General features: G+C 59.0%; 1 protein-coding gene and 1 long non-coding RNA gene across 12 annotated transcripts in view; one reads left to right on the plus strand and one right to left on the minus strand.

Moving 5' to 3' along the window:
- Positions 1–24,838, plus strand: part of CA5A (carbonic anhydrase 5A) — a 34,315-nt gene that overhangs the window by 8,269 nt on the left and 1,208 nt on the right. For 2 of the 11 annotated variants that reach the window (XR_003426313.2, XM_027076393.2), the window contains exons 3-6: positions 9,915–10,033; positions 12,078–12,173; positions 12,319–12,381; positions 16,313–16,468. Coding sequence is in view for 9 of the 11 variants with exons in the window: in XM_027076393.2 (XP_026932194.1) it covers positions 9,915–10,033; positions 12,078–12,173; positions 12,319–12,381; positions 16,313–16,468 (434 nt within the window). In the remaining 2 variants the exon portion in view is untranslated. Of the gene's footprint in view, positions 1–3,489; positions 3,711–3,794; positions 7,859–9,914; positions 10,034–11,874; positions 12,174–12,318; positions 12,382–16,312; positions 16,469–16,982; positions 17,529–19,277; positions 20,347–24,838 lie in introns of those variants that run through there. The other 9 variants (XR_003426312.2, XM_027076394.2, XM_015070599.3 and 6 more) reach the window with 9 other exon arrangements.
- Positions 12,760–17,528, minus strand: LOC113604392 (uncharacterized). The gene is made up of 3 exons (XR_003426314.2): positions 16,972–17,528; positions 15,556–15,707; positions 12,760–14,109 (listed from the first exon to the last, which is right to left on the minus strand). It is a non-coding gene; the product is annotated as an uncharacterized LOC113604392 (long non-coding RNA).

The following is a 24,838-nucleotide window of genomic DNA, read 5'->3' on the forward strand; positions in this document are numbered from 1 at the left end:
CAGCAGCTGCTCAGGGTGCCGGCCAAGCCCACACCCGACTGCCCTGACAGGTGGAGTGGGGATGTCTCTGTGATGCTTCCAGGGTGAGGTTGTTGCTGTTATTTCTGTATGGGCGTCTTAACAGCACCTGTGACTTGGGCTCTAGATGTTTCTGAACCCCACGGGAGCTCAGGCTCAGGTTCGAGGCTGGAGAACTAGGCTATCACAGGTCGTAATTATCCCCAGAGTCACCGCTCACGGCCTCCTCTTGGTCAAGAATTTCAATCTCTGGAATTTTTACCCCAAGAGTAACTCAGAATTGGGCACAGCCAGCCCCGGCAGCCTCTCTCTGCTTCCGGGATCTGTCCCGGGGCGGGCGTGCGACCCCGGTCAGACCGCTGAGCGCCAGAGCTCCCCTGGGAGGCGTTGGAAAAGAATCTTCCTGCCTGTGTTGTGCGGGGGCAGCTGGGAGCCGGGCCCGCCGGTCTTCAGGGGAGAGCAAAGCCAAGAGGGGCGAGGAAACTTGAGGCCTGAGGCCCTTGTCGGAGCCTCTAAATGCAGCTGTGCCTGAGACCAAAGCAGCCCCCGGACCAATAAATCTCTCTTTTTGCTTAAGTCAGTTTGAGTAATGATAATTCCACCCCTTGTTTCCCAGAGCCCTAATACAGAAGACCAAAAAAAGTGACCGAGTTGAGAGAGCAGAAATGGAAGGGAGTCACCTGGGAACCGGCCGCCTCCCTCCTTTCGCTTTCTGCTCAAATGCGATGCGGGGGCAGCCTGGGTCCCTGAGGCCCAGGGCCGGGGGGACGCTGCACTTGACCCACAGAGGTGGGCAGTCAGAGCACGGGGCCTGGAGACCCCAGGTGGGTCCTCGGGGAAGCCGAGCCCAGGCGAGCCTGGCCAGCGGCGTGCTGGCAAGGGTTTGGCACCTGGCCCTCTAGGGCTTGGGGGAGGGACCGGAAGCCATTGACAGCTTTGCCCGCTTGCCCTGGTGTAAATACTCCACTGAGGCACGGCCGGCCTCCGTCTCCAACAGTCACTGATCCCAGGCGGGGAGGAGAACTCGGCCATCTCCCAGGGCCCAGTTCCAGTCGGTCCCACGTGTCACTGACCCAGGCCCTCCCCCCGCCACAGTCCCTGCTGCCTCTGAGCTCTCGTGGGCTCTCCAAACGAGGCCTCGTCTGTACCGGCTAAGACCGTCGCACGTGGCAGAGACTCAACTCAACTCAGACTGGCCGAAGCGAACAAGGGGAAACGTATCGGCTCAGATCCTGAAAAGTCCGGGGTGTGGCTGAGTCAGGTGGCAGACGTCCCACAGAAGGAATGGAAAGAATGGAACGGAAGGTGGAAGGAAGCTGAATCCTCCCTGGGGCCCCTGCTCCGCTCTGGTGGGGTCATCCCGGGCCAGAGACACACCTGCCGTTCTGGTTCCCCCTCCGGATTGAGCGGTTTGGAGCGACAGCGCCCCTGCCCCGGCGATCACAGCTCAGGCCTGGGCTGCTGACCCTCAAAGCCCCGCGTGGCGGTTGGAGCACAACGCGGTGACGGAGGACGAGCCCGCCCTGCAGCAAGGTGCTGTGCCCAGAAGAGAGGGTGGCCGGGGCTGGGAGGCGCACCCCAAGCTCTCTCCACCGGGCCTGGCATGCTTGCTGTTGACCCTGCACTGACCCCGGCCCACCCGAGTCAGGCGGCCGTCAGCGTTCAGGACCGTTGTGCCCTGATGCAGCCAGGCCTGTGCGTTGACCTGGGCCTGACCCTCACTTTCTGGCTTCTGCACCACCTTCTCAATCTGATCCAAAGGGACTCGCCACCCCCTCCCCCCCCCCCACCGCCACAGACCGAAAGAATTATCTGGGTGTCTCTCTCTGGCCATATAAATTACTAGATAATTCCCCCCGTGGCTCGTGTCCACCCAGGCCAATCTGGTTTTCCTTTACTTGTCATTTTCCCAAAAACCCAGTTTCCTTTCTCGGTCTCCTCCCCAATTTCACATGCCCCACACCCCCAGCTCGGTTCCCAGGCTCTCTCCCTGTTTCCACATCTCCCGTCCTCTTTGCTCGCCGCCACTGAAAATTGGGAACTGTCAGGAGCAAAGGAAACGAAAAACGCAGCTGAAGACTGGAGCCCGTTAAAACACGTTTGCGGCAAGCAAACGAGAAAAGGGAGACAGTCCCACAGCTCAGAAATAACACTGGATCGACGGCAAGGAAGTGCCCCACGAGCAGGGAAGGAAGTGAGTGGGGAAGGCACTCGCCGAAGAAGTAATTTTGCAGGATCTGTGATCACTCAGGCCCGGTTACGCAAACAGGTGACCGCCAGAAACTCAGACAGAAGCATAACCGGGAGGCTGAGGACGTTCTCCGTCAGCGTGGAAGGGTCCGGCAGTTGTTTTCCAGAGGGCGAGGAATACGCGCGCTTGGAGATTAGCGCCAGCCAGGGATGATGTATGGCAGGTGGAGACAGCGGGGCATTCCAAGGGATTGGAGAAGCAGCTGACGGCCCGGGCCCGGGGCCGTGGGGGCTGGTGCAGGGGCGCTGGAGGGGGAGCGCTTCCTGGGAGCAGAGGGAGCGAGGGAGGACAGTCGGCAAAGGCAGGGCCTCCTCTCCCCCCACACACACCCCCTCTCCCGGGAAGCCCTCTTGCCCAGTCCCGAAGGACGATCCTTCTGGAAGGGGTGACAGCGCCCGCCCAGTCTGCCAGACGGGCGCTCAGAGGCCGCGAAAGAGACGCATGTTCAGTGACCCATAGTCGCTGTTGCTGCTGGACGTGGCCGGGTGCTCCTCGTGTGGCAAAGCCATGTGCTGAGCGGGGTACAGCTTTTATCCCCTTGGATCCTCGCAATTACCCCCCCCAAAATAGAAAATGTTCCCACACGTGGAGAGGGGACGCCCTTATCCAACATTCAGCCGAGAGCTGTTTCCAAACCCCACACCGTGCTCGCCGTCCACAGAAAAGGAGCCAGGGCTCTGCAGCCTCGCAGGGTAGAGCCTGACGCCAGGGAGGCCAGGTGCCCTGCTGCCCTATCCCTGTTCCCACCCCGTGCACCTGTCTAGGGGAGTGGGGGGGGTGGGTGGGATAGGCCACAGAGGGGAAATCACCTCTGTCCCACACACTAGACCCATGTCCTGTGGGGGCCAGGCCCCTGTGCTGCGTCTCTGCACCCAGAGGCCACACAAGTATTCCTGAAGGTGCAGGGGGAGTACAGCATGGGGGTGAGGGTCCTGCTGTGGGGCAGAAAGAGAGAGAGAGAGGGAGAGAAGCGTGCGGAGCAGGCCATCAGCTCTACCAAGTCACCTAAACTCTCTGATCCTTGGTCCTCTCTGACCCTCAGTCTACTCCTCTGTAAAGGGAAGGTCCGCCTGACTCCGGAGGAATTAAGGAGGGCTCTGGGAAGCACTTGGCGCTCTGGGAGCTGAATTAACAATTCGATGATGGTTGTTGCCTTTGTTCCTAAATGAAATGACCCAAGCGGGGCTCGGGCCATGTGCGCGTCTAACGTCTTCCACTAGGGGGAGCACGGAGACGGCGGAGAAGCCGCCGCCGGCCAGGCGGGGTCTGGCCTTTTCTGACCACGGGGGACTCCGTGTGACCCACTCAGCTGGCGGAGGGAGAAAATCTGGAACTGCAGGCGGGTCGGCGGCATCCTGACGTGTGAGCTGCCCGTGTGGGGGGTCCCTCACTTGCAAGGACAGTGATGGGCAGTTTGAGGCGTCGGGTGCCAGAGCCACAGGTACATTAATGCTCCTTCCAACGTCAAAGTGAATTTTAAGTCACTTGTAAAGTGGGGCCAACAACAGCCTTTTATCCCCCAAAGGACAGTTGGTAACCACGGCCAGTGCCAAGAGATCCCAGCTGGGCCCGGGTCCTTGAGCGCGAGGCCACTCACCACTGAGATCAGCCCCCGGTGCACACAGCAGGCGCTCAGTGGACGTTGGCTCCTGGAGTGGAGGCAGGCCCGCCGAGCGGTGAGGTCTGCAGACTTCACTTCCATCCGTGGGGACCATCAGGTGCGAGCCAGAGAAGCTGACTCGAGTCACACAAGCCAAAACGGAGCTGCCTGGAAGAATCCGGGGCTCCCTTCTGGGAAGGCAGGCGGGTGATGGGGCCCGGAGTCGGGTCAGGAACACGGCAGCAGGAACCACTCTGCTATCTCTCTGTCCCCGGCATCGTCCCACTCAGGACCCGAGTCCCGGGGACCTTTCCACCTGCTGCGGGAGGCGAGGCGCCTGCAGGGAGGCGGGAGGTAGTTCCAAGCTTCTGCCCTGGGGGAGGAGGGGACTCCGGGAGGGGGTCCTGGGCCTCATGGAGAGGAGAGGCGTGTGGCTGCGCCGACCACAGTCCCGCCTTGATGGAGCTGAAATGTCCCGGAGCAGTTATCTTGTCCCGCAAATTTGTCGGCGGTCTATCCAGTTCGAGTTCTTTCCACCTTCGTTCCTTATCTATCTGCTGTCTCCTCCCTTGGTCCTTGGACACGGGTATTGGGAGGGCAGAGGCAGTTGTTTGTTTGCAGGTCAGGTGGAGTGTGGTTCTCCGGGCTTGCATTCTGTGGTTCTCAGCGGGAATGAGAGCCCTGCCTGGGAAGGCCCGAGAACCCAGAGCCATCCTTCTGCCCTCTCCTCCTCCCCCCCACCTCCTTGCGCCGCTCCAGCCTCCCCTCTCTCCTCCCTGCCTTCATCCTTCTTTCTTTCTTCTCCACACACACCCTCCCTCCCCTGAGACTGAGACTCATTTGCACAGGGCTGGGGCAGCCCTCCCACCCGCCCCCCTCCTCCTCCTCCTCCCTGCATCTGTCCAGACCACCAGCTCCTCAGGCTTGGGAACAGATTACGTGCCCAGGGGCCGAGGGGAGCTCCCAGCCAACATGGCAAGTCTGAGCCCCCGTCTGGTCCAACCCTCCCCGACCACTCCCGTGGGTCCGTCATGGCTTTGCCCTTGGTGTCGAGGGCAGTTGTCTGACAAAACGCTCCACTTAACGCGAATCAACCTGGAAACGGGAGGGGGATCCTCACCGGGCCACCTGTCACATCGTAATGCCCAGTGTGGTAGCTGCTCTCCGTCGCTGGAACGCCGCTGACCGCTGCTTCTGAGGGGCACCCAGGAATTAATCGTTCTTGCTGTGCCCAAGAAGCTCCGGTTGGACGTTCGCGGCAGAGAGGTCATGCCGTGTTCTCTCGGCAAAGTTCCGGTAAGGACTCCGCGAGCCGGTGCAGCGCTGAGGGCCCAAGGCGCCGTCTACCCTCGCAAGGACATCTCGAGTTGGGACGTACACGGAAAGATAAATTGGAAAGGTGACCCACGTCAAGGGTGCTGAGTGCAAGCCCCCGCCCGTCCCGCACCCCTCCCCACGCGCCCTCCTCCGGCTGGCGCCCTCCCGGGAACCCTGTGTGGCCCTCAGGGCAGCAGAAGGAGGGGTGTGTGGGACAGAAGGAGATCTCCAAGAGGAAGAGGGCCAGTTGTAGAGAGTATGCAGAGCATGTGGCCTGGAGGGGCATAGGGGGAAGAGGAGGAGGGGAGACCATCTGGGAGGGGACGGGGAGGGGGGAGACCCCTGGGGGGAGAAGGGACTTGCGAGGAGCCACGGGGAGGCCTCGGAAGGATGATTTTAGGGCCTTCTGAGCCAGTGGACCCCTGGGACACGTTCGGGAGAGGGGACACTGTCTGGGAAGGGGCTCGAGCCCACACCCAGGCACGTGTCCCCCTTGCACGCCTTCCCGGGAGGACAGTTTGGAGTCAGGCCAGGGCAGTTGAGGAATCAAACACTTGATGGCATTGGGCAAACCTTGCGTGACGCGTCTGCTTTTAAAGACAGGAACACTCGGTCTGTTGACAACAGTGCCCGGCTTGGCCTCTGCCGCACCTGCCCCTTCGCGCCCTGTGCAGACCCCACGCCGCAGCCCCTCGGACTCTCCGTCTGGGCCGCCTCGGTGGCCTGCTCTCTCTCCCTCCCGTCCTCCCTGCCTCTTGTTGCTTTCTGCCTAGAGTTGTTCTTTGTCTCCATCCTTAGGGCTCAGCGGAAGCCCCACTTCCTCAGGGAGGCCCGCTGTGGTGCTCCCACAACTCCGCTGTGGAGTAGGGCCCCAGAGCACCACCCCCCGTGCCCGCCACGACGCTCCTAACTGCTCGCGCTCACTACGCATTTTCTGACTGCCTGTCCCTGCGGATTCCGAGCTCCGAGAGGACAGGGCCCCATCTGTCTCGTTCCCTCTTGGTCCCCAGTGCTTCGTAGAGGGTGCGGCGCATCGTAGGCGCGTCGACTTCTTCTGTGCTTCGGGGGCTGGCCCAGCCCCTTCTAACGGACACTTTCTTAAAGTGCGTTTGCCCGTCGAGGTCTGTGGGTCCTCTCTGGGGAGTGACAGTGGCGGCTTCAGGTCTCTGCATATCTCTGCTTTGATGGTGATGATATTTTTAGTAATGACAGTAATACCAGTAATTATAACGGAAAGTGCAACCACCTGTAGAGCCCCTTCTGGGCTCCAGGGGCCGTGTCCGGGGGCGTTTTGTAAGCATTCCTGTATTTGATGCTCACCGTGTGCCGACGAAGTAGGTGTCATTGTCTCGAGATTCAGAGAAACAAAAGAGCCTATGCAAAGGGGGCGCCTGGGCGGCTCAGTGGGTTAAGCGTCTGACTTGCGCTCAGGTCATGATCTCATGTTTTGTGAGTTCGAGCCCCGCGTCGGGCTCTGTGCTGACAGCTCAGGGCCTGGAGCCTGCTTCAGATTCTGTGTCTCCCTCTCTCTCTCTCTCTGCCCCTAGCCGCCCCCCTGCCATGCTCTATCTTTCTCTGTCTCTGAAAAATGAATAATCCTTGAAAAAAATTTTTAAAAAACCCTAAAACTGGAGCCAATACGTGATGATCTTAGAACGTAACTACCAGAGAGCAATCTGGATTCCCTTTACGCAGGATCCTAGGGGGTGGGGTTGTGCTGCTGGAGCCCGGATGGTGTGCTGGCCGCCAGCTGAGGTTCCCACTTGCTGAGAGAATGACAGAGGTCTTCCTGGTCCAGGGAACACATGCAAACTCTTAGCTCTCGTGTGCCACAGCTTCGGAACGTTCGTTAGATCCCAGGGTGGCACCCAGAACAGGCTGATACTTGGCGATGTTGTGTTATTTTCAGTGTTAACTAATTAGAGCATCTCAAACTTCTCTTGTACTTATTTTAAGCCTTAAAACAACCGTGCCTGCCAAAAGCCTGCTTATCTTGGTAAAAGCACCGAACTACAAATAGATGGCTGTTAAGAGCGACTGCTGTAAGCACCGAGACCATAGCCTCTGGGGACGGCAGATCTCAGCATGGGGTCAGCTTCCTCGGGGTGTTTGGAGGGTCTGGCTGCTGCTGGTGTCATTCCCCGATCACGTCTCGATGCCCCTGCCCAGGGAGACAGCTGGGTGCAAAACAGCCCACCGATGCCCAAGTCTGGGGCGTGGGGCCTGGCAAGCGAAAGGCCCCCAGCTCGCGAATTAGGCTTGCTTTGTAACGTTGTCTAATGAAAGGTAATTACCCTGACAGTACACTGTCCTTATGAAAAGTCATTTTGAGGTTATTTTATCCAGAGCTGCAGCCGTAAGTTGAGTTCCTAACTTTCCTGGCAGGGAAGGGGGTGGAGTTTGGCTACACAAGCCAAGGGGCTGGACCTTCAGGCAGGCCTGGGCTGGGGTCGCCGGGTGACCTAGGGCGGTCTTGAAAATAGAAATTGTGTTTTCTGGCCCGCTGTTTCACTCTTCCTGAGGTGCACGTAAAGGCCGAAAGGGAGACCAAGCCCTGCGTTGGCCAAACGGCCAGATTCCACGCAGATTCCACGCGTGTCCGCCAGCCTGCCTCAGCATGCCCCGCCCCTCCAGCCCAGGCCCCGCCCCCCCAGCCCAGCCCAGGCTATAAACTCTCCTCTGTCTGCCCACACCTCCTTCCCCTCACTTATCTTCTCAGACCAGCTCACCATTTGCTGATCTCCTTGTCTGTGTTTGCATATGACAAGGCTAGGAGGCGCCACAGCCTTCTGGGCTTTGTGTTATGAGCCCGCCTGGTCCCCGGCCCGCCCGGGATAGTGATGTTCATCTTCGGAGGGTCAGATGTCAGCATGAAGGAGATACCTGTCCCGGAGGCCCCGCTGAAGAGGACCCTTCTTTTCTGAGGGGGGCCTGAGCCCCAGGATTCCGAAGGATGGGTTTCCATTTTCATTCCTTTGTGGAAGCAGATAGACAGGAGGCCGCTGGCGGGAGGCTGCTTCGGTGAAGAACTCAGGGGAGAGCGTGAAGCCACGTCCACGGGCGGAGGGTAAGAAAGTCTGAGTCTACAGCTCTTCAAGGGCTGAGAAAGGAGTAGTGGGGGTTCCCACAGGCCCCTCCCACCGCAGCGGCTTCCCACCCCCGGCTCTCTGTGGTTCACAACCCGGGAGATTTTTCTACAGGGGTGTTTTTGGTGGGATACACCCTCACCCCTCAGGCTTGCCACCTGGTCACTGATGGGTGTGCTTTGGTGGCGCGAGGTCTCTGGCTGGCCAGTGCCGCAAACGCCCCTCGTGCCACGGACACCAGGCGGGAACAAGCACAAAGGTTTCCGCTGCCCGAGTTCATGGTCCTGTAATTTCCTCAGATCGTGTTTCCTGCTTCGAAGGATCAAGTGGAAAAGGCGTGGGATTTGGTGTGAAATCTGGGCTCAAATCCCAGCTCCCACTGCTGGGATTACCAACAACCTGCCTCACCTCCCCTAGTAAATGACGATGGGACCCAAAGCTACAAGGGCCAGTGGGCCCAAGCATCATGTCCCCTCCGGGGAAAAAATCATCCCCCTGTGTACTTTTAGCCGCAGAAAATCTCCATTAAAGCCCCGCAATTCGAACCCGCTGGGAGGTACTGCCATCCGTCCTGCCTTCCCACCTGCGGAGAGGCTCCTCACACTGTGTGTGCCGTGGGCACCTGTACGTTCAGACCTTGTGACTTATAGTGTTGTATACGCTTCTTTCTGTGTACTTTTAAAAATTGATATATCGTTCATGTATGTGTGCTCGGGAGAGTAGATCACCTCATAAAACCATATGGCCTCTCAACTAGGTGAGACCCTAATGCTGTTCTAGACCAACAACGCTCATTTCCAAGTGAAGAAACACGGCGGGAAGCTCTACGATCTGGTCGAGGGCAGAGTCGTGAACTGAATCTGCTCAGTGCTTTCTGCTTCTTATACTTTTTACGGCAAAAACAGGATAGAAAGCACCCCTCGCCAGTAGCCTCTGACACTGTCATAGCATCCGCCACACCACTAAATGTTTTCCCTGCTTTCGCCACGCAGAGGCGTTGATGTGGGTAAGGCCACCCCGGGGATCTGCTGGGGTCTCCAGCCCAGTAGCACGTGCTCCCTTCAGTTAAAAGCAAGAACGGTGTTCCCATAAAGTCTGGTCATACGGTGAGACTAGACTGACCATGGGCTGCATTCAGTTCAGCCTGACGGGAAGGTAGCGCGTTATATCTCGGGATTTGCTTAGGTGAGCATCCCGCTCATTACGTATTCGTCTTGGTGATGGAATTTAAGCTGCCACTTTTTCATTCAAAAGACATCATTATTTTTTTTATTAAAGAAAAGTCTGGAAATCTTTGAGGACTGGTGTGCATCTCAGAAATGGTTTTCTTCACCTTCACGGCTGCACCAAACGGGCTTGAGCCCCCTGCCGCCACCTGGTGGCAGAACTGGCCTCTGCATCCACTCCGGCATCTACCTTGAGCCTGTTGTGGGCCAGCTGGGGCTCGGTGACAGGGACAGGGGTGAACAGACAAGGTGCCGCCTCGCACGGGGCCCGCCTTCCTGTTTGTCATTTCAGCAGGACATCAATCTCTCCAGAGCGAAATTGTGTGACCTCAGGGTAGATAGACACTGTCACGACAAGCCCCGGTACGACGACAACGGACAAACTAACACACCGGTCTGCTGGTTTCACTTTCCAGGAATCAGCGGCGGCCCCTTGGAAAACCACTACAGGCTAAAGCAGCTCCACCTCCATTGGGGAGCAGTGGACACGTGGGGCTCGGAGCACACGGTGGATGACCGCGCGTACCCAGCAGAGGTTCGTAGACGCTATCCTAGCACCAAAGACGTGGGTGCTTTCCACTTGCCAGGCTCACTGGTAGGGCGGCAGACCGGCCTGGCTGCCCAGAGAAAGGATTCCCGCGGCACGGGACTCCCCGCGCTCACGCTGGACCAGGCCATCCTGCCCGTCCCACCCACACAGCTATCCTGGGACGAGGGTACTAGTCATACTGTCCTCTAACAGAAGGAGAGACGGGGGTGCTGAGCGGCCACGTGACTTGCCAAATCAGCCAGCTGGGATTCAACCACAGAGTCTGTGCCCTTAGCCCGGCATGCAGCCACGTCCGCGCTGCTGGTCGATCGTGGACTAGAAGCTTCCTGTCGCTCAAGGCATTCGGGGCCCCTCCTGAGACCTGAAAATCTTCACAACAGAAATCACCTTCTTGAAACAGCGAGACATTTGCAACATCCCCAGATGGGAATCCGTAAAGAAAACGAGTAAGGATAAATGTTAGGAATTGGTTTTCGCAGGTACGGTGGGACGGCAAGCGGTGCCTTTTTGACTGTCCCCAATATTTCGTCACGAAATTTTTCCAACGGTGACTGGCAGGTCGGCACAGGGAGAGCCCGCGAGGTTGCCTCCCAGATCCTACCACGAGCGTTTTGCCCACATTCGCTTCATCACATGTCCGTCCGCCCACAAACCACCTGACTTCCTGATGCATCTCAGGTCAGGGGCTGTTTTTGTGTTAACTTTTCGCTGTCATCACAGTGGAGGTAATGCTGTTGCTCAAACAGGCCTGGGATGCAGTCAAAGTAAAACATGAAACCCACCTGTGATCCCAGCCCCAGAGGTGACCTCCGGGGACGGTTTATGAACAGGAAGTTACATCTCAGGTTGTAAGTAGACAAAACTTGACAAATAACACGGACACGAAGGAGCGGGGCCGGTTCCGTGCTTTTTACGCAGCAAAGCCTTCTATCTCGGGAACTGTGTCTGCACGTGGTTTTTAATGATCAGCTGACTTAACGGAAGAGGCTGTTGCACAGAAGCAAGAGCAGAGCCTGGGCCCGCCGGGGGCTTTCCCTGAACCGGCCGAGCAGGGGCTGCGGGGCCCGTCCCGGCCAGGCCTCCGGACCACGTGGGAGCGCCCGTCTCCCGTGGAGGTTTGGAAGACAAATCCAGTCACTGGGGGTCCCTGAAGGAAGCAGTTACAGTTGGGGCCTTGGGCCCAGTTGTCTTTATTTCTGGGAGACTGAACTGGGACAACAGGTGGGGGGTTCCAGGTGAGCCATGGACGGGCAGGGAGAGCTCACACTGCCCTCGGTGGCCCCGGTGCCTGTGGCTGGGAGCACTGGGGTTAGGTGGGAGTGAGGGGCCGCCTGGAGCATATGTGGACCCCACACCCTCCACCAGGTGCCCCCAGGCCTGGACTCCAGCGGCTGCGTGAGGAGGGGCTAGTTGACCACGAGAGGCTGGAGGGCTTTCTGGAGTCTGTCGGTGTGGACTTGGTGCTCGGGTCACCATTCAGAAAGGCCCCCAGCACACCAGGAAATACGTGCCCACGGCCAAGCCCCCTCTTGGGTCTGGGCCAAGCTCAGCATCGGCAGGGCCACAAGCTCTCATCACACGGAAGCCTGGCCAGGCCCCGGCACCCTGCCTCCCGCTGGCCAGCGACCCAGGAAAGCGTCTGTCCCTCATTGAAAGCCTTGTCAGTTGGCCGGTCTTGATGGCGAAATTGGACTCGGGAAAACCCAGGGAGGGATGTGAAGTAAGGGCATAGACGAAGTTCAAGGGAGGTGACAGACGTAGGAAGAAAATGCAATTGGGACCACACGCTGACATTAAAAATTGTTCACCGTTCATCTGAAATCCAGATTTCACCGAGCGTCCCGGCAACAGGCCGCCGTCCCGGCACCGATTCCTATGTTACACCGTTCACATCGGCCTCACTGGGTGGTTTGCCCCGAGTTCGGGAGCTGCGGGCGGCGGGCCTGACTCTGCGGAACGGACGCGCGGGCTGCCCCGGGGAGGCCACGGCCGCCTCGTGTGAACGCGCGTCCTTTCTCCTGGGTTTCAGCTGCACCTGGTTCACTGGGATGCTGCGAGATACCGAAGTTACAAAGAAGCTGTGCTGGGGGAGAGCGGCCTGGCCGTGATAGGCGTGTTCCTACAGGTAATGCTGGGGCGCGGCTCCCCTGGCGGGGCGGGTGCGCGGTGGCCGGGAGCTGCCTTTGAAACCCTGTCCGTGGAGAGTGCGGTGTGGCCCCCCTCCCGCCTGCTGCCTCTTCAAAGGAGCCTTTCTCGTCTGCGCCCTGCAGCTGGGGGCCCACCATGAGCCACTGCAGAAGTTGGTGGAAGTCTTGCCAGAAGTCAAGCATAAGGTAGGCCACGCAGCCTGAAACCAGCAGCTCCAGAGAACCGAGTTGGCTTAATTAACGATCGTTTGCGGGAATTAAAGGCCACTTTGGCAGAAGGGGGTGGCGGGGCTGGGGGAGGTCTGAGTCCACTTCTGGGAATGGGACTCACTGGGGCTGATGCCCGCGTCCACGGGGACGTCCATGGGGCCGTCCACGGGGCCCTGCTCCCCGCGGGCCCCTCCCTCCTCCGTACCACGGGGGTGCCGGACTCCCATCTGAGCTTCCCAAAATTCAGGGTTTTGCCATGTTCACCTGCCACGGGCACTATTTGTTACTTAGTATTTTTCCTTACGCTGTCGTTTTTTAAAAATCTTTAGCCTTGTCCCAGGCAATGGCATCTACCAGAGATGACATTTGTTTTAAACCGACTGAAATAAATGCCTAACCGTTCACATTTAAGAGCGTCCATTCGCGGGCCACCCGGCACACTCCTGGGGGGAAACTTAGCACCACCCCATCCCAGCAGAATGGGGACGCCGGGGGACTGGGGGGAGTCTCACCAGCTCGCCTGCTCGGCCCCCCCAGCTCCCTGCGTGCACCTTGCTGCACTAAAGCTCAAAAGACAATGGCAACATTGCAGCTTTTCTCCAACAACAGCTGTGAAAGGACTTTGATGGAGGGGTGGAAATTCCAAAGAAATGTAGTTTATTTGTTCAGGTACCAAACAAAAGAATTCCGCGACCCGAGGAGTCACGGTGGTCCCTGGACGGATGGGCTCCGACCCGTGGTAACAATGACAAGAGCGGCTCCAGATGAAAGCTGGGGCCAGCCCTTCCTCGCCGGGTTCACGGGGTCTGTGCGCTCCCCCTTGATGTTGACCTCTGGGCCGGCCTCCTGGGGCCAAGACCAGATCACCCCCCGCTGCCTCATCCTGCAGCTCAGGAACTCCGCAAGGTCAAGGTGCTGGGAGCATCGTCTTTCCCGCTGGTCTGCAGCCAGAGTAAACCCAGGAGGTCTTCCGCGTGCACGCCCCCCTCCCACACGGCGTGGCCTCCACCTCTTGGTGGGAAAGAGAGGACCTGGCTGGGAGGTGCTGTTTACGCCAGGGTCTGTTCCCTTCCACGGAAGCCCTGGAGCGCGTCTCCCCGCGGGCCGACCCAGTGCCTGGTGGGCAAGTCTCACGGGAGGCGTGGCGTCAGCAGGGGCCTCACCCGTGGGCCTGACGCTCCCCCTGGGCTTTGGTTCCTCCCCTGGGAAATAAGAGTGAGGGTCTAGGGGACAAAAAGCCTGTAGAGCGGGAGTGTGTGTCTCGTGGAGCAGTGAGGGTAACCCCGCCAGACTCCGTGGCCCCGCCTGCAGCCCACGCTGGGGGCCACCAACGTCTGGAGCCACTCTTTACATCTGCAGCCTCGGACGCCACCTCTGTGGTGTGCACCCTTTGGGCTTTGACACATGCACGGTCATGGGTCCTCCCGAAGTTTCAATTAGCAAGGAACAGCGGTGGGTGCACGAGCCGCGGCCCCCTGCCCCCCACTCCCGGGGTGGGACAGACTTGCTGCAGCGTCTGGGTTCTGCCACTCTTTACGTGGCTTTGGGAAAGTCACTTCCAACTGTCTTACTTTCTCCTTCGCTGAGGGAGCAGGAGCTCTCACAGGTGGTTCTGAAACTTGGCGGTAACAGCCTCGGCAGGCGTCCGGCCCGTCAGCACCCTTGGGCGCCTCAGGTCTTGAGGACACAACGCTGAGCGGGAACCTGGTCACAAGGGCGACACAGAATAGGATTCTTTGTAGGAAACGTCCAAAACAGGCAAATCCGTGGAGACAGAAGGCAGATTTGTGGCGGGGGGTGAGGGGAGTTTAGGGTGCGTGATCGCTAAAGAGCATCTACTGGGGCTCTTTGTTTCCTGGGGTCCTTTCTGAGGTGCAGAGAATGTTCTAAAGCTGACCAGTAATGGCCGCAGGTCACGATCGTGAATATACGGAACGCCAGAGCCCTGGGAGCTGTAAACGTGTGCGTTCCGGGCTCTGTGAACTGTATTTCAAATCCACTTTCTTTTTTTAAGTTTTATCTATTTATTTTGAGAGAGGCGGGGAGAGAGAATCCCAAGCAGGCTCTACCCCGTCAGCGCAGAGCCCGACCGAGGGCTCGCACTCACGAACCGTGAGACTGTGGCGTGAACCGAAATCAAGAGTCTGATGCTGACCCCACGGAGCCCCCCAGGTGCCCCGCTGCTGCTGTTCCTTACGCGTTAGCTAGACTGCTGCTCGCACAGTGCACAGCCAGCACAGCCGGGCGGTGCTAGCTGACAGCAGGGGTGAAGCAGCTCCCGTCCTCGCCTCCAACATCTTGCCTAAGGGCTCCGTGTCTGACTGGGGGGTCTGCAGTTAGGGTGCAGTCGGGCCACCTGGGCCCCAAGCGCCTGTGTCTGACAGCTGGGTGGCAGGGTCTGGACGAGCAGGGAGGTCTCCTTCCCCCGAGGCCGAGCGTGTGTCCTCCCCGTGCCGGGAGACCCTCCCGCAGAGCCGGCCCGGAGCGGGGACCGCAGCAGAGCTGGGCACACTGGGTGCCGGTCAGTGCTGCGCTGGGGTCGGGCCTGCCCCGCCTCCGCAGAGCAGGGTGGGGGCGCTGTACTGGGCCTGCCAAGCCCAGGGACCCCGAGACATCCTATCTTCACCGAGCGACAGCCTGCTCGAGGGCCTCTGGCTGGGGAACCGAGAGGTTCTCTTTCGCACCTGCTCCAGACGCCGTGCCGAGCGGCATCCGGACCACAGCCACGGTGCTCCCACCCCTGCTGGTGGATTTCTTCAGGGGGCCCAGCCCTGGGCGGAAGCAGGGGGGTCCCTGTCTGCGGGCTCCCTGCCCCCACCTCGTTCCTGATTTTGTTTCTTGCTTGCTCATTCCAGCTGGGAGGTGGGGGGGCGTGAGTTCTGAACAGAGACTCCCTAGCCGGGGACGTGCCGACAGCATCCCCTCGGGCTGCCGCACAGGGAGCTCGGCGCATGGTGGTCGAGGACAGCTGTCCGGAGAAGGAGGGTCCTGGCGTGAGGGTCAGGGGACGCTGCCTCAAGGGGAAGACCGGGTGTCCCAGAAGGGTAGTATTTTCTGGTGCAGCCACTACGGGAAACAGCCTGGCGGTTCCTCAAGCAATTAAATGCAGAACTGGCGTGGGACCCAGTGTCTCCGCTTCTGACTACTTACCCCCAAATAAGTGCAAAGCAAGGTCTGGAAGAGGCGTCGGCACACCCGTGTTCTCACGGGAGCCGAGGGGCGGAAGCAACTCGGGTGTCCGTTTAGGGGGGCGAACGGGTAAGCAGAGCGTGGGCCGTGCACACAGTGGAATGTTCCTCCGCCTGAAAAGGGAGGGGCTCCTCACACCTGCTACAACGTGGGCGACCCCGGAGGACCCTGTGCTCCGTGAAACCGGCCGTCACGCAGGACAGTCGCGGTGGGGTCCTCCTGACACGAGGCGTCAGTTCCCCGAGACAGAAAGAGGTGGGGGGGGAGGGGCGGGGGGGGAGGGGGACGAGCTGGCGTGTGACGGGCCGCAGTTTGTTTGGGAAGACGGAGAGGTCCCGGAGACGGATGCGGGGGGGGGGTTGCCATGTGACTGTAGTTAGCGCCACGGAAAGGCACACTCAGAAGTGGTTAGGGTGGCGACTTTCAGGTTACGTACGTGGCTTTGCCACAGTTTTTAAAAATGTAATGTTTTCTTCACAGCCAAGGTGTACAAAACTGAGTAACTTTAAAGGAAAAGTGTAAGCATCGGGCGGGGGACCCTGCTCTGCACATGACGGTCACATTTTCTTGTTACTGCTCCCAAACGTGACCACCACACCCCAACCCCCGTCTTGATCCTGGGAACAAACTTGGGTAAAGGTGGGGTGCCATCCCCTTCCTTCCTGCACGCCCCCCGTCTCAGTCTGAGACCTGACGCCCTGTGGTCTTGGTCCCCCAGGGGGCGCAGGTGGCCATGGGCCCCTTCCAGCCGTCCTGTCTGCTGCCCGCCTGCCGGGATTACTGGACCTACCCGGGGTCCCTCACCACCCCTCCGCTAACCGAGTCAGTCACCTGGATCATCTTGAAGGAGCCCGTCCAAGTGGCTCGGAACCAGGTGAGTTGTGCCTGACCCAGCATAGCAGGAGGCACTGAACGAACCCACCCCTCTCGCTCTGTGTCCCCAAGATGCTGTGAGTGAGTGTCGTGGGTTTTATTCTCTGGTGTGTGTGTGTGTGTGTGTGTTAATGTTTATTTTTGAGAGAGAGACAGAGAAAGACAGAGCATGAGCAGGGGAGGGGCAGGGAGAGAGGGAGACACAGAATCCAAAGCAGCTCCAGGCTCCAAGCCGTCAGCACAGAGCCCGACGCGGGGCTCGAGCCCATGAACCGCGAGATCATGACCTGAGCTGACTGAGCCCCCCAGGCATCCCTCTCTGGTGTGTTTTGGATATTCTCCCACAAGAAGAATTTTCTGACTGAAACAGAAGCCAGTTTAGATTGAACAGGGGTTCCGTTCTTCTGAGCCCGAGATGATAGTGTGGGAAGAGACGGGGTGGAGATCGAGAGGCAGGGAGAGAGAGGGAGGGACTACACATAAGGAAACGCTTTTTGGCTCTACCTGATCTCTAGTGGTCTCGAATTCTGACGTGGAGAATATCCCTGATGACGAATGGTTGAGTGGGCTCAAGGCTTGCTCTTCAGTATCTCGGGCTGAAGTCACTTTACAAGAACGGAAGTGACATTGTAATCGGGACCTGGGTCCTCGCCCCTAATGGGACCTCAGTAGGTATTTTCGGGTGAACACATTAACCAAGAAAGGAATGTCATCGATGAATTTTGCAAAGCCGTTCAAGAAGAGGGGTCCTTGAAGGAGAAGAGAAGATTTTAGGGTTCATCCTGCTCCCTTGGATGTCAGAAGAGTAAACAGTGGAGACTGCAGAACTTTCTCTCACCTAAAGACGTTATATACGCTGGGAGAAAATTCCGGAAGGACTACATCAGTCAGCTATTGCTACAATAATGCTGCATAACAAAGCGCCCCAAAACTCAATGGCTCAAAACAAGCATTTACTTTTCCTGCGTGCAGGTGGTGGGTTGGCCGGGGAGACTCTGTCTTAGGCTGTGGATGGCAGGGTGGTTGGGGTCTGGGTCGGCCCCAGTGTGTCTCATGCTCCCTGGGCCCGTGGCTCCCCAGAGCCGGTCTCCATGGTCCGGACAGACACACAGAAGACAAGCACATGACCAGGGCCAACTGAGGTGCCTGCGGGCATGGCGTCTGCTCGTGTCCCGTCGGCCACAGCAGGTCCCAGCGGGCAAGGCTGAAGCGGGCGGGGCAGGGAGGAGGTGAGTGAGCGCCCAGAGCAGTGTCCGGTCTCCCACAGATCCGCCCACACAGTTAATACTGGCTGCCCCAGCATTTCTGCAGCGCGTTCACTTTCTTCCTCTTCCTTTCTCAGCGTTCTCCCCCCCCCCCCCCCCCGCCAAAGTAAGTAGATAGATATTACCTGCTTCCATTTTAAAAAGCAGAGTGTTTTTTCCTCTGGAAATCTCCCGAGTGTGGAGACAGGCTGTCTGTGTCGGGCCACCCGGAGTCTGGGGACAACAGATCTGCAGCGAGCTCGCTGCCCCGGCCCCCGCCCCGCCTCGCCAGTCACGCTCACTCTTTCTGAGGCTCCAGCCTTGCGATTCTGTGACTGTCGTCTCACACGAAAGTCCTGGAAGGATGCCGTTTGCCGTGGGAAGCAGAAGTATCCACTCTTCTCCCAAACCAGAACCGTCAGAGACACAAGGAGGACCCTGGTCACAAGATGGCCCCATGTCACCAAGACCCCTTCTGTCACTCAGGGACTGTAGCCGGAGAGGGTGGGACAATGAGGACAGTGCCTGAACACCGCTGTCTGGGGGAAGTAGAAACACGATCGTCTTGTAAGACCAGGTGGGGAATGTCACACACCAACGCAGGATGAGAAGCCCCTCACCCTGACCAGAGGACCTGGCGGGGAGGAGCGTGCACCCCCTGGACGGTGGCAGGAGGTTGCCAGCTGGAGGGGAGGAGGAACACAGTGTGTCTGGGAGAGCCAGCGGGTGTGCCCCTGGTGGGCGCACTTGCCTTAGCGCCTGAGCCCGGTGGGCTCCGCGCCCCTCGCACCAGGGCGGGGGGTTGCAGGGGGAGGTCACCAGCCAGCTGTCCAGATGGAGCCTGCTCAGTACGCCGTCCCAGCCCCGCTTGTAACTGGACACGCGAGTGATTCTCACCGAGCCCCTGAGTATACTCAGAACAAACGAGATGATAAAGAAATGGACGTTTAGCTCCTTAAGAGAGAAATGACTCTAACGTTACCTTAGCAGTTATGTCATATAGATTAGTATATCTAGTATGTTTGTGAGCATGTGGACCTATTCGCCTATGTGTACCTGCATATCTGTTGCTGTGTAACAGCCCCAAAAGGTGGCGACTCAAGGAAACTATAACCACGATTACCTCTCCGAGTTGCCGTGGGTCAGGACGTGCGGGGTTCCGGCTTGGGCTCGCCCGTGGCGTTGTCGTCAGATGCCGTGGGGGGCTGCCGTCGTCTGAAAGCTTCAGTGGGACTGGAAAGTGGCTCCCTCACGTGGCTGGCAAGGTGGTGCTGTCTATTGGCTGGTGGGGGGGGGGGGGCCTCGGCTCCCCTCCCAGGGGGCTGGTTGGGTGTCCTCACAACATGGCGGCCGGCTTTTCCAGAGCAAGGGACGTGAGAGAGCAAGATAGAAGCTGCAGTGCGTCTTCTGAGCCAGCTTGGGAGTCACCTCTGCCGCCTCGTGTTGGTCACGCGGGGCCACCCGGATTCGGTGTGTGGGGGGCGGCTGTGCAAGGCAGGAGGGACGCTCGGGAGCTGGTTCCCGCTGTACCTGCACCCAGCTCACTCTGCTTGCTGTCCGTTCCAGCTGGCCTCCTTTCGCACGCTCCTGTTTTCTGCGCCTGGTGAGGAAGAGAAGGCCATGGTGAACAACTACCGTCCGCTTCAAGCCCTGATGAACCGGAAGGTCCGTTCATCCTTCCGGCCTATGGAAGAGGGCATGAGATTCTAAATGCATTATATCCGAGTCAGCGGGTAGAACTGACTTTTAAAAGAGGAAGTTCTGTGTCCCAAGCTTCACAGTCTGATCAGACCTAACCTCTGACATTAAAAAGAGAGAAAGAGATCCTTGTCTCAGTCAATGGACTTTTCAGTTGCAAAGAAAAGGAAGCACTTCAAAGAAACTTAAGCATGGTGAGGAATGGAAATCTGGGACGCGGGGTATCTTGGGGCCCCGCGGCAGAGCCCTAGCAAGCACCCGCTAACTGAGGTCACCCGCCCAGCCCCTGGCGGTCTGTGCTTTCTTCTCTCTTCTTCTCCTCACTCATGGCCACCCCGTGCTTCCCGGGCGACGCAGAGACTGGGCCCCACGTGCGTCTTTCCCACCTCCGGATTCCTGGGTTGTGTCAGTGTCCTGGGGCTGCTGCAGCAAATGACCACAAACCGGAGGGGCTAGAACAACAGACATGTGTAGCCCCTCAGTTCTGGAGGCGAGAAGCCCACATTCCAGGCGCGGGCGGGCCTGGCCCGCCTCCCAGAAGCTGCCCGTCTTCCTCGGCCCGCAGCCCCGCCTCCACCTTCAGAGCAAGGGCTGTCCAAGGTGGCTGTTCAGCGCCCGCTGCCGCCTCACGGCCGTTCTGGTAGGTATGTAACGGTTTCTCCCTGTGGGGTTTTGGGTTTTAATTGTACTGAAACACAATTACGTAAGTGACCGTCTTACCCACATTTAAGCGAACAATTCTGTGCTGTGCGGTGCCTTCGCGAGGTCGTACAGCCGTCCCCACCACCCGTCCCCATCTGTACATCTTACAAGACTGGAGCTCTGCCCCTGGGACACACTCCCCCCTCCCCCAGCCCCTGGCAGCCACCGGTCCGGTGTCCGTCCATCCGTCCGTCCCTGGGATTTTGACGGCTCCAGGAATAAAGTATAAATGGAATCCTACAGTGTCTGTCCTTCTGTGACCGGCTTCCTTCGCTGAGCGTGATGCCCACAACGTCCACTCGTCTCAAAGCACGTATCGACTGTTCCTTTAGCAGCCTCCTGATTGATAATGGTATTTGTGTTTCTGGAGCATCACAGATATGTCCCTCTGGTGGGGACGCACCTGTGCGGACAGCCCAGTCTCGGCACCCTCCGACATGCCATTGCTGGCAGCTGCGGTGACGCACAGACGGACGGACACGTGCTGGGCCGTCTGCTGAGGTGCGGCAGTAAACTGCGATTCATTTTAGGGAGATAAAGAATAAATAGACTGATGATGGTCCACAAATAGCATCTGAAATCACAGGGAAGCTATGACACGGATGTGGTTTGTTTTGGCAAAGATGGACATTTCCCCCAACCTCAGAGCTTCCCGTGAAGTTCCGTGCCGCGGGGCCACGGTTTACGGCCTGGTTCGGGCTCCACCAGGTTCTGGCACCCGCCCCAGAGAGAGCAGTCCTACACCCCCTGCCACACGCTCTTCCCTCGTGACGCCCGGGAGGTGCCAGGCAGAGGCGGCGGCACGAGGTGGGGCCGTCAGCCTGGGCACAGAGCTGGATGGGGGGCGGCTCCAGATGGACGGTCCGGGAGGGAAGAGGACAGTTGAAGTTTGGTTTGGACCCAACACACTTCTTGTCTCCTGGGGAGATGTCACCACTCCTGAGTCTTCAGTGAGGTGGACTTTCGCCTGCGGGCGGAGCGTCCCGTGGCTGCCGCACGAGGTGCCACAAAACCACAGGCTCGGTGGCTTCTGATAACGTGCATTTGTCGCCTCACGGTCTGGAGCACAGAGGTCAGTCGCGGCCACACGGAGCTACAGTCAGGGTGTGGGCAGGTTCCTGCGGGAGGCTCCGGGACGGAGCTGATTCCGGGCTTTCCCAACCGCTGGAGGTGCCCGTGGCCCCTGGCTCATGGCCCCTCCTCCACCTTCCAAGCTGGACGCTGCCACCAGCCTTCACCACGCCGTCCCTCTGACTTTGGCCCTCCCCCTTACGAGGGCCTTGCGAGTCCCCGGGGCCCACCAGGATCATGCAGACTCTTACCCTCTCGTCTCCAAGTCCCTTTGCCACGTGAAGTCACATAACCACAGGTCCCGGGGGTTAGCATGAGGACATTATTCAGCTGTCCATAGTGTATATGCAAAACCACACGGTGGCAACTTCAGCCTAGCAGCCCTGAGACTGGTCTCCTCTGGAGGTGAGGGGAGGGGACGGATTGGGAAAGGTATGGGGGGAACTGCAGGGGTCGGAGGAAAGGGATATTGAAAATGCTCCAGAGCAGCCCTGTCCAATTGCACGGTCTGTGATGTTGGAATGTTCTACAACTATACTGCCTTACAGTACTTTCTGGGATGATGGAATGTTCCAGAGCTGCCCTGGTCCTATAGCACACACTACGGTGATGAGATATTCTAGAACTAGGCTATCCCATGGCACTTTCTGTGATGATGGAATGTTCTAGAACTGTGCTGTCCCATAGCACTTTCTGGGATGATGGAATGTTCCAGAGCTTCACTGGTCCTATAGCACATTCTGTGCTGGTGAAATGTTCTATAACTGTGCTGTCCCATAGCACTTTCTGGGATGGTGGAATGTTCCAGAGGTTCATTGGTCCTATAGCACATTCTGTGATGGTGAAATGTTCTAGAACTGTGCTGTCCCATAGCACGTTCTGTGACGGCGGAATGTTCCAGAATTGCATGGTCCTATGTGGCAGCTCTTGGGTACGCACGGCCATTGCGCACTTGAAATGTGGTCAGGGCAATTGAGGTATTGAATTTTAATTGCACATAATTTTAATTACTCAATTTCAAATGCCACATGCGACCGGCCAGTGGCCACCGCGTTGGACAGCGCAGCTCTCTCCCTTGATCTGGACGCATATATTACTTGGCTGGCCCCTTGAGGGCTGGGGTTTCTGAGGCCCTGCAGACGGGACATGAGGCCGCCTGGGGTGTCAACCCCAGCACTTGGGGGAATCGGTGGAGCAAGGTGGGAGATTGGAACCCGCCACCCCCCTACCCCACCCCCACCCCCTGGTACACACGGTCCTCTCCTTGTATCCTTCCTTAGCTGCCGAGGGCCTCACAAAACTCACTGCCACCAGGTGACCAGCCACCAAGGGAAGGTGGCTCTGTGTCCTGATCAGGACACAGCTCGTTCATTTTCAACAAAAATGACCTAAAATAGACATGTTTTGACCCTTTAAAGGGTCAAATTTAATGGTGATGCTAGGTGAGAGAGGATTGGCTTGAGGCCATCAAAATAGATACTGAACGAGGAACTCACCAAAACGGACACGTTCTGTTCCATTTCTGAGCTGCTGTCCCCGGTCACAAAATTCAGGATTAAGAGGAGTTTACTGAACAACAGGTCACCGCTTGGGGCTGTCCCCGCCCAGGCCCGGGCTGTTCGCAGGCACACTCCGCAGTCCTCAATCCCACCGCGTGTCAGAACCGCACGGCGCCCAGCCCTCACCCCGAAAGCGTGCGGCGCCCCCGGGCCGGGGAACGGTGGTTTCGGGAAGGGGCCCAATGAGTGCTTTGCGTGGCCCGCAATCCCGTGTCGCTATTGTAACGAGTTCTGTGGGATTCTGGGACATCACCTCCAGGTCTGAATGGGGACACTGAGGCTCGCTCGAGAGGTGGAGACTCTTGGCCAGGAAAAGGCAGAAGCGGGAGAAAGAGCCGCTCTCGGGAGGTGGCCCTCCAGCACCCTGCGGGGGTTCACTCGGCCCCCTCTGATGTGTGGGGCCCAGTACGCGAAAAAGCGCAGCCTCACGTCAAAAAGATAAAGCCCCGACGTGACCCTTGCGCGAGAAATCTCTTTCTACAATAGCCCGCAGTCGCATTCTGATGGACGCTTCCCTCCAGGGAGGCACCCGCTGAGACCTCCCGCGGTTTCTGAACATGGCGTTGGCGGGTAACGAGGGCACCACGGGAGAGTCGTGGTTGGAGGTTGGGGTCTCTGAGTCAGAGTGGGGTGGGGGCCGTCCCTTTCCACAGGGACGTCGGGGCAGAGGAAGGCCCAGGTGTCCAGAGGGACCTCGCAAGAGGGAGAAAGGGCCACCGCGCCCGGGCTCGGTCCTGCCCGCCACGCGGTGATGTCATGTCCCAGCCAGAATTCCAAAAACAGGTGGGAGTGTTTCCATCCTCATCGTCCATGCGGATGTGAGTCCTTCCTCTCAGTGCAGAAGCGCCTTTGTCTCCTGGTAGGTGTTCTCTTTTGTCGGTTATTTTTAAAAGCCGGCGTTCGCCCCGAGACACAGAGACTCTCCCAGGAGCCACACTGAGCGAGCGGGGACACATTGCACTCAAACCACAAACACCCCGACAGGAAAGACATTGATCCCAGCCCTCAAAGCAATGGTACAAAAAACAAACACAGACGCCCCCACTCCCTGTCCCGAGTGGCTGCCAGACGCGGGGGTCAAGGTCCGCGGGCTTGCGGGCCGGGCTCTCAGGGTGGCGCGATTGTGCCTGAGGTCTGTATTGTACAAACTCTGGCCCCGACTTGAAAGCCCAAAGACTCCTCCCTGTGCTTTCATGTTATTTTATCATTTTCTGCAATACAAATGTGTGAGAAGCGCCAGTTCCCGGCACACGGCCGTCCCGCCCTCCCTCCCCTTCCCCTTCCTGACCCAGAACCAGAGGCGCTCCCCCCCACCCCACCCCTCACGGGTCGCAGGCCTCAGTCCCCTCCACGCTGCCCCCCTGGGACGGACCCACTGAGAATTCTTCGGCGGGCGGCCCTGCCCACCTCCCCCACCCCGCGTCTCCCCTTCCTGGGGGCCTGGACGCCCCGCTCTCCCACCCGCCCGCTGACATCTCCGCAGAAACACCAGGGCCGCGGAGGCCCCCGGAGGCCCCGGACCGCACCTGGGGTTCCCAGTTCTGTGGACGCCCGCCGTCTCCATCTCCTTCAAGGGCGCCTCCACCCGCCCCCCGCCCCCGGCACTAAGGCCAGCCTCGGGGAGCCCCTCGCAGCTCCTGCCCCCCCCCCACTCCCCCCTGCACCCAAGGCGCCACAGGCCCCGCAGGCGGCAGCCCTAGCTCGTCACGTGTTCCAGATCCGCTCGCTATCCTCCGCGTTCCGTATAGCGTTCCGTGACGCTGCCCGGGCTGCCTCGCCTCCGGCTGTGCCGCCAGCCTCTCCCTGTCGCCCCTTCTGCCCAGACGCCCCCGCTCACAGCCGGTCCTCTCTTCTCTCCGGTCCTCTCTTCTCTCTGCAGCGCAGGTCGTCAGCAGACCACTGACTGTGCTTCCCTCTCAACACCGGGGCTTCCTTTACACTCGGAACTGAGCACAACCTTCTCCCTGTGAGACCCGCACCCCAGGTCCCTCCCGTGTTGCCCTCCGTGTGCGGGGTTCTCTCGGCTCGCTCCGCCGTCCCCGGGCCATTTGTGTGCGTCGCTCATCGTCCTCTGCTTCTTCACCTCTGCCCTCACCA

The sequence above is a fragment of the Acinonyx jubatus genome, chromosome E2 (genome assembly GCF_027475565.1).
Source record: "Acinonyx jubatus isolate Ajub_Pintada_27869175 chromosome E2, VMU_Ajub_asm_v1.0, whole genome shotgun sequence".
Taxonomy (NCBI): Eukaryota; Metazoa; Chordata; class Mammalia; order Carnivora; family Felidae; genus Acinonyx; species Acinonyx jubatus.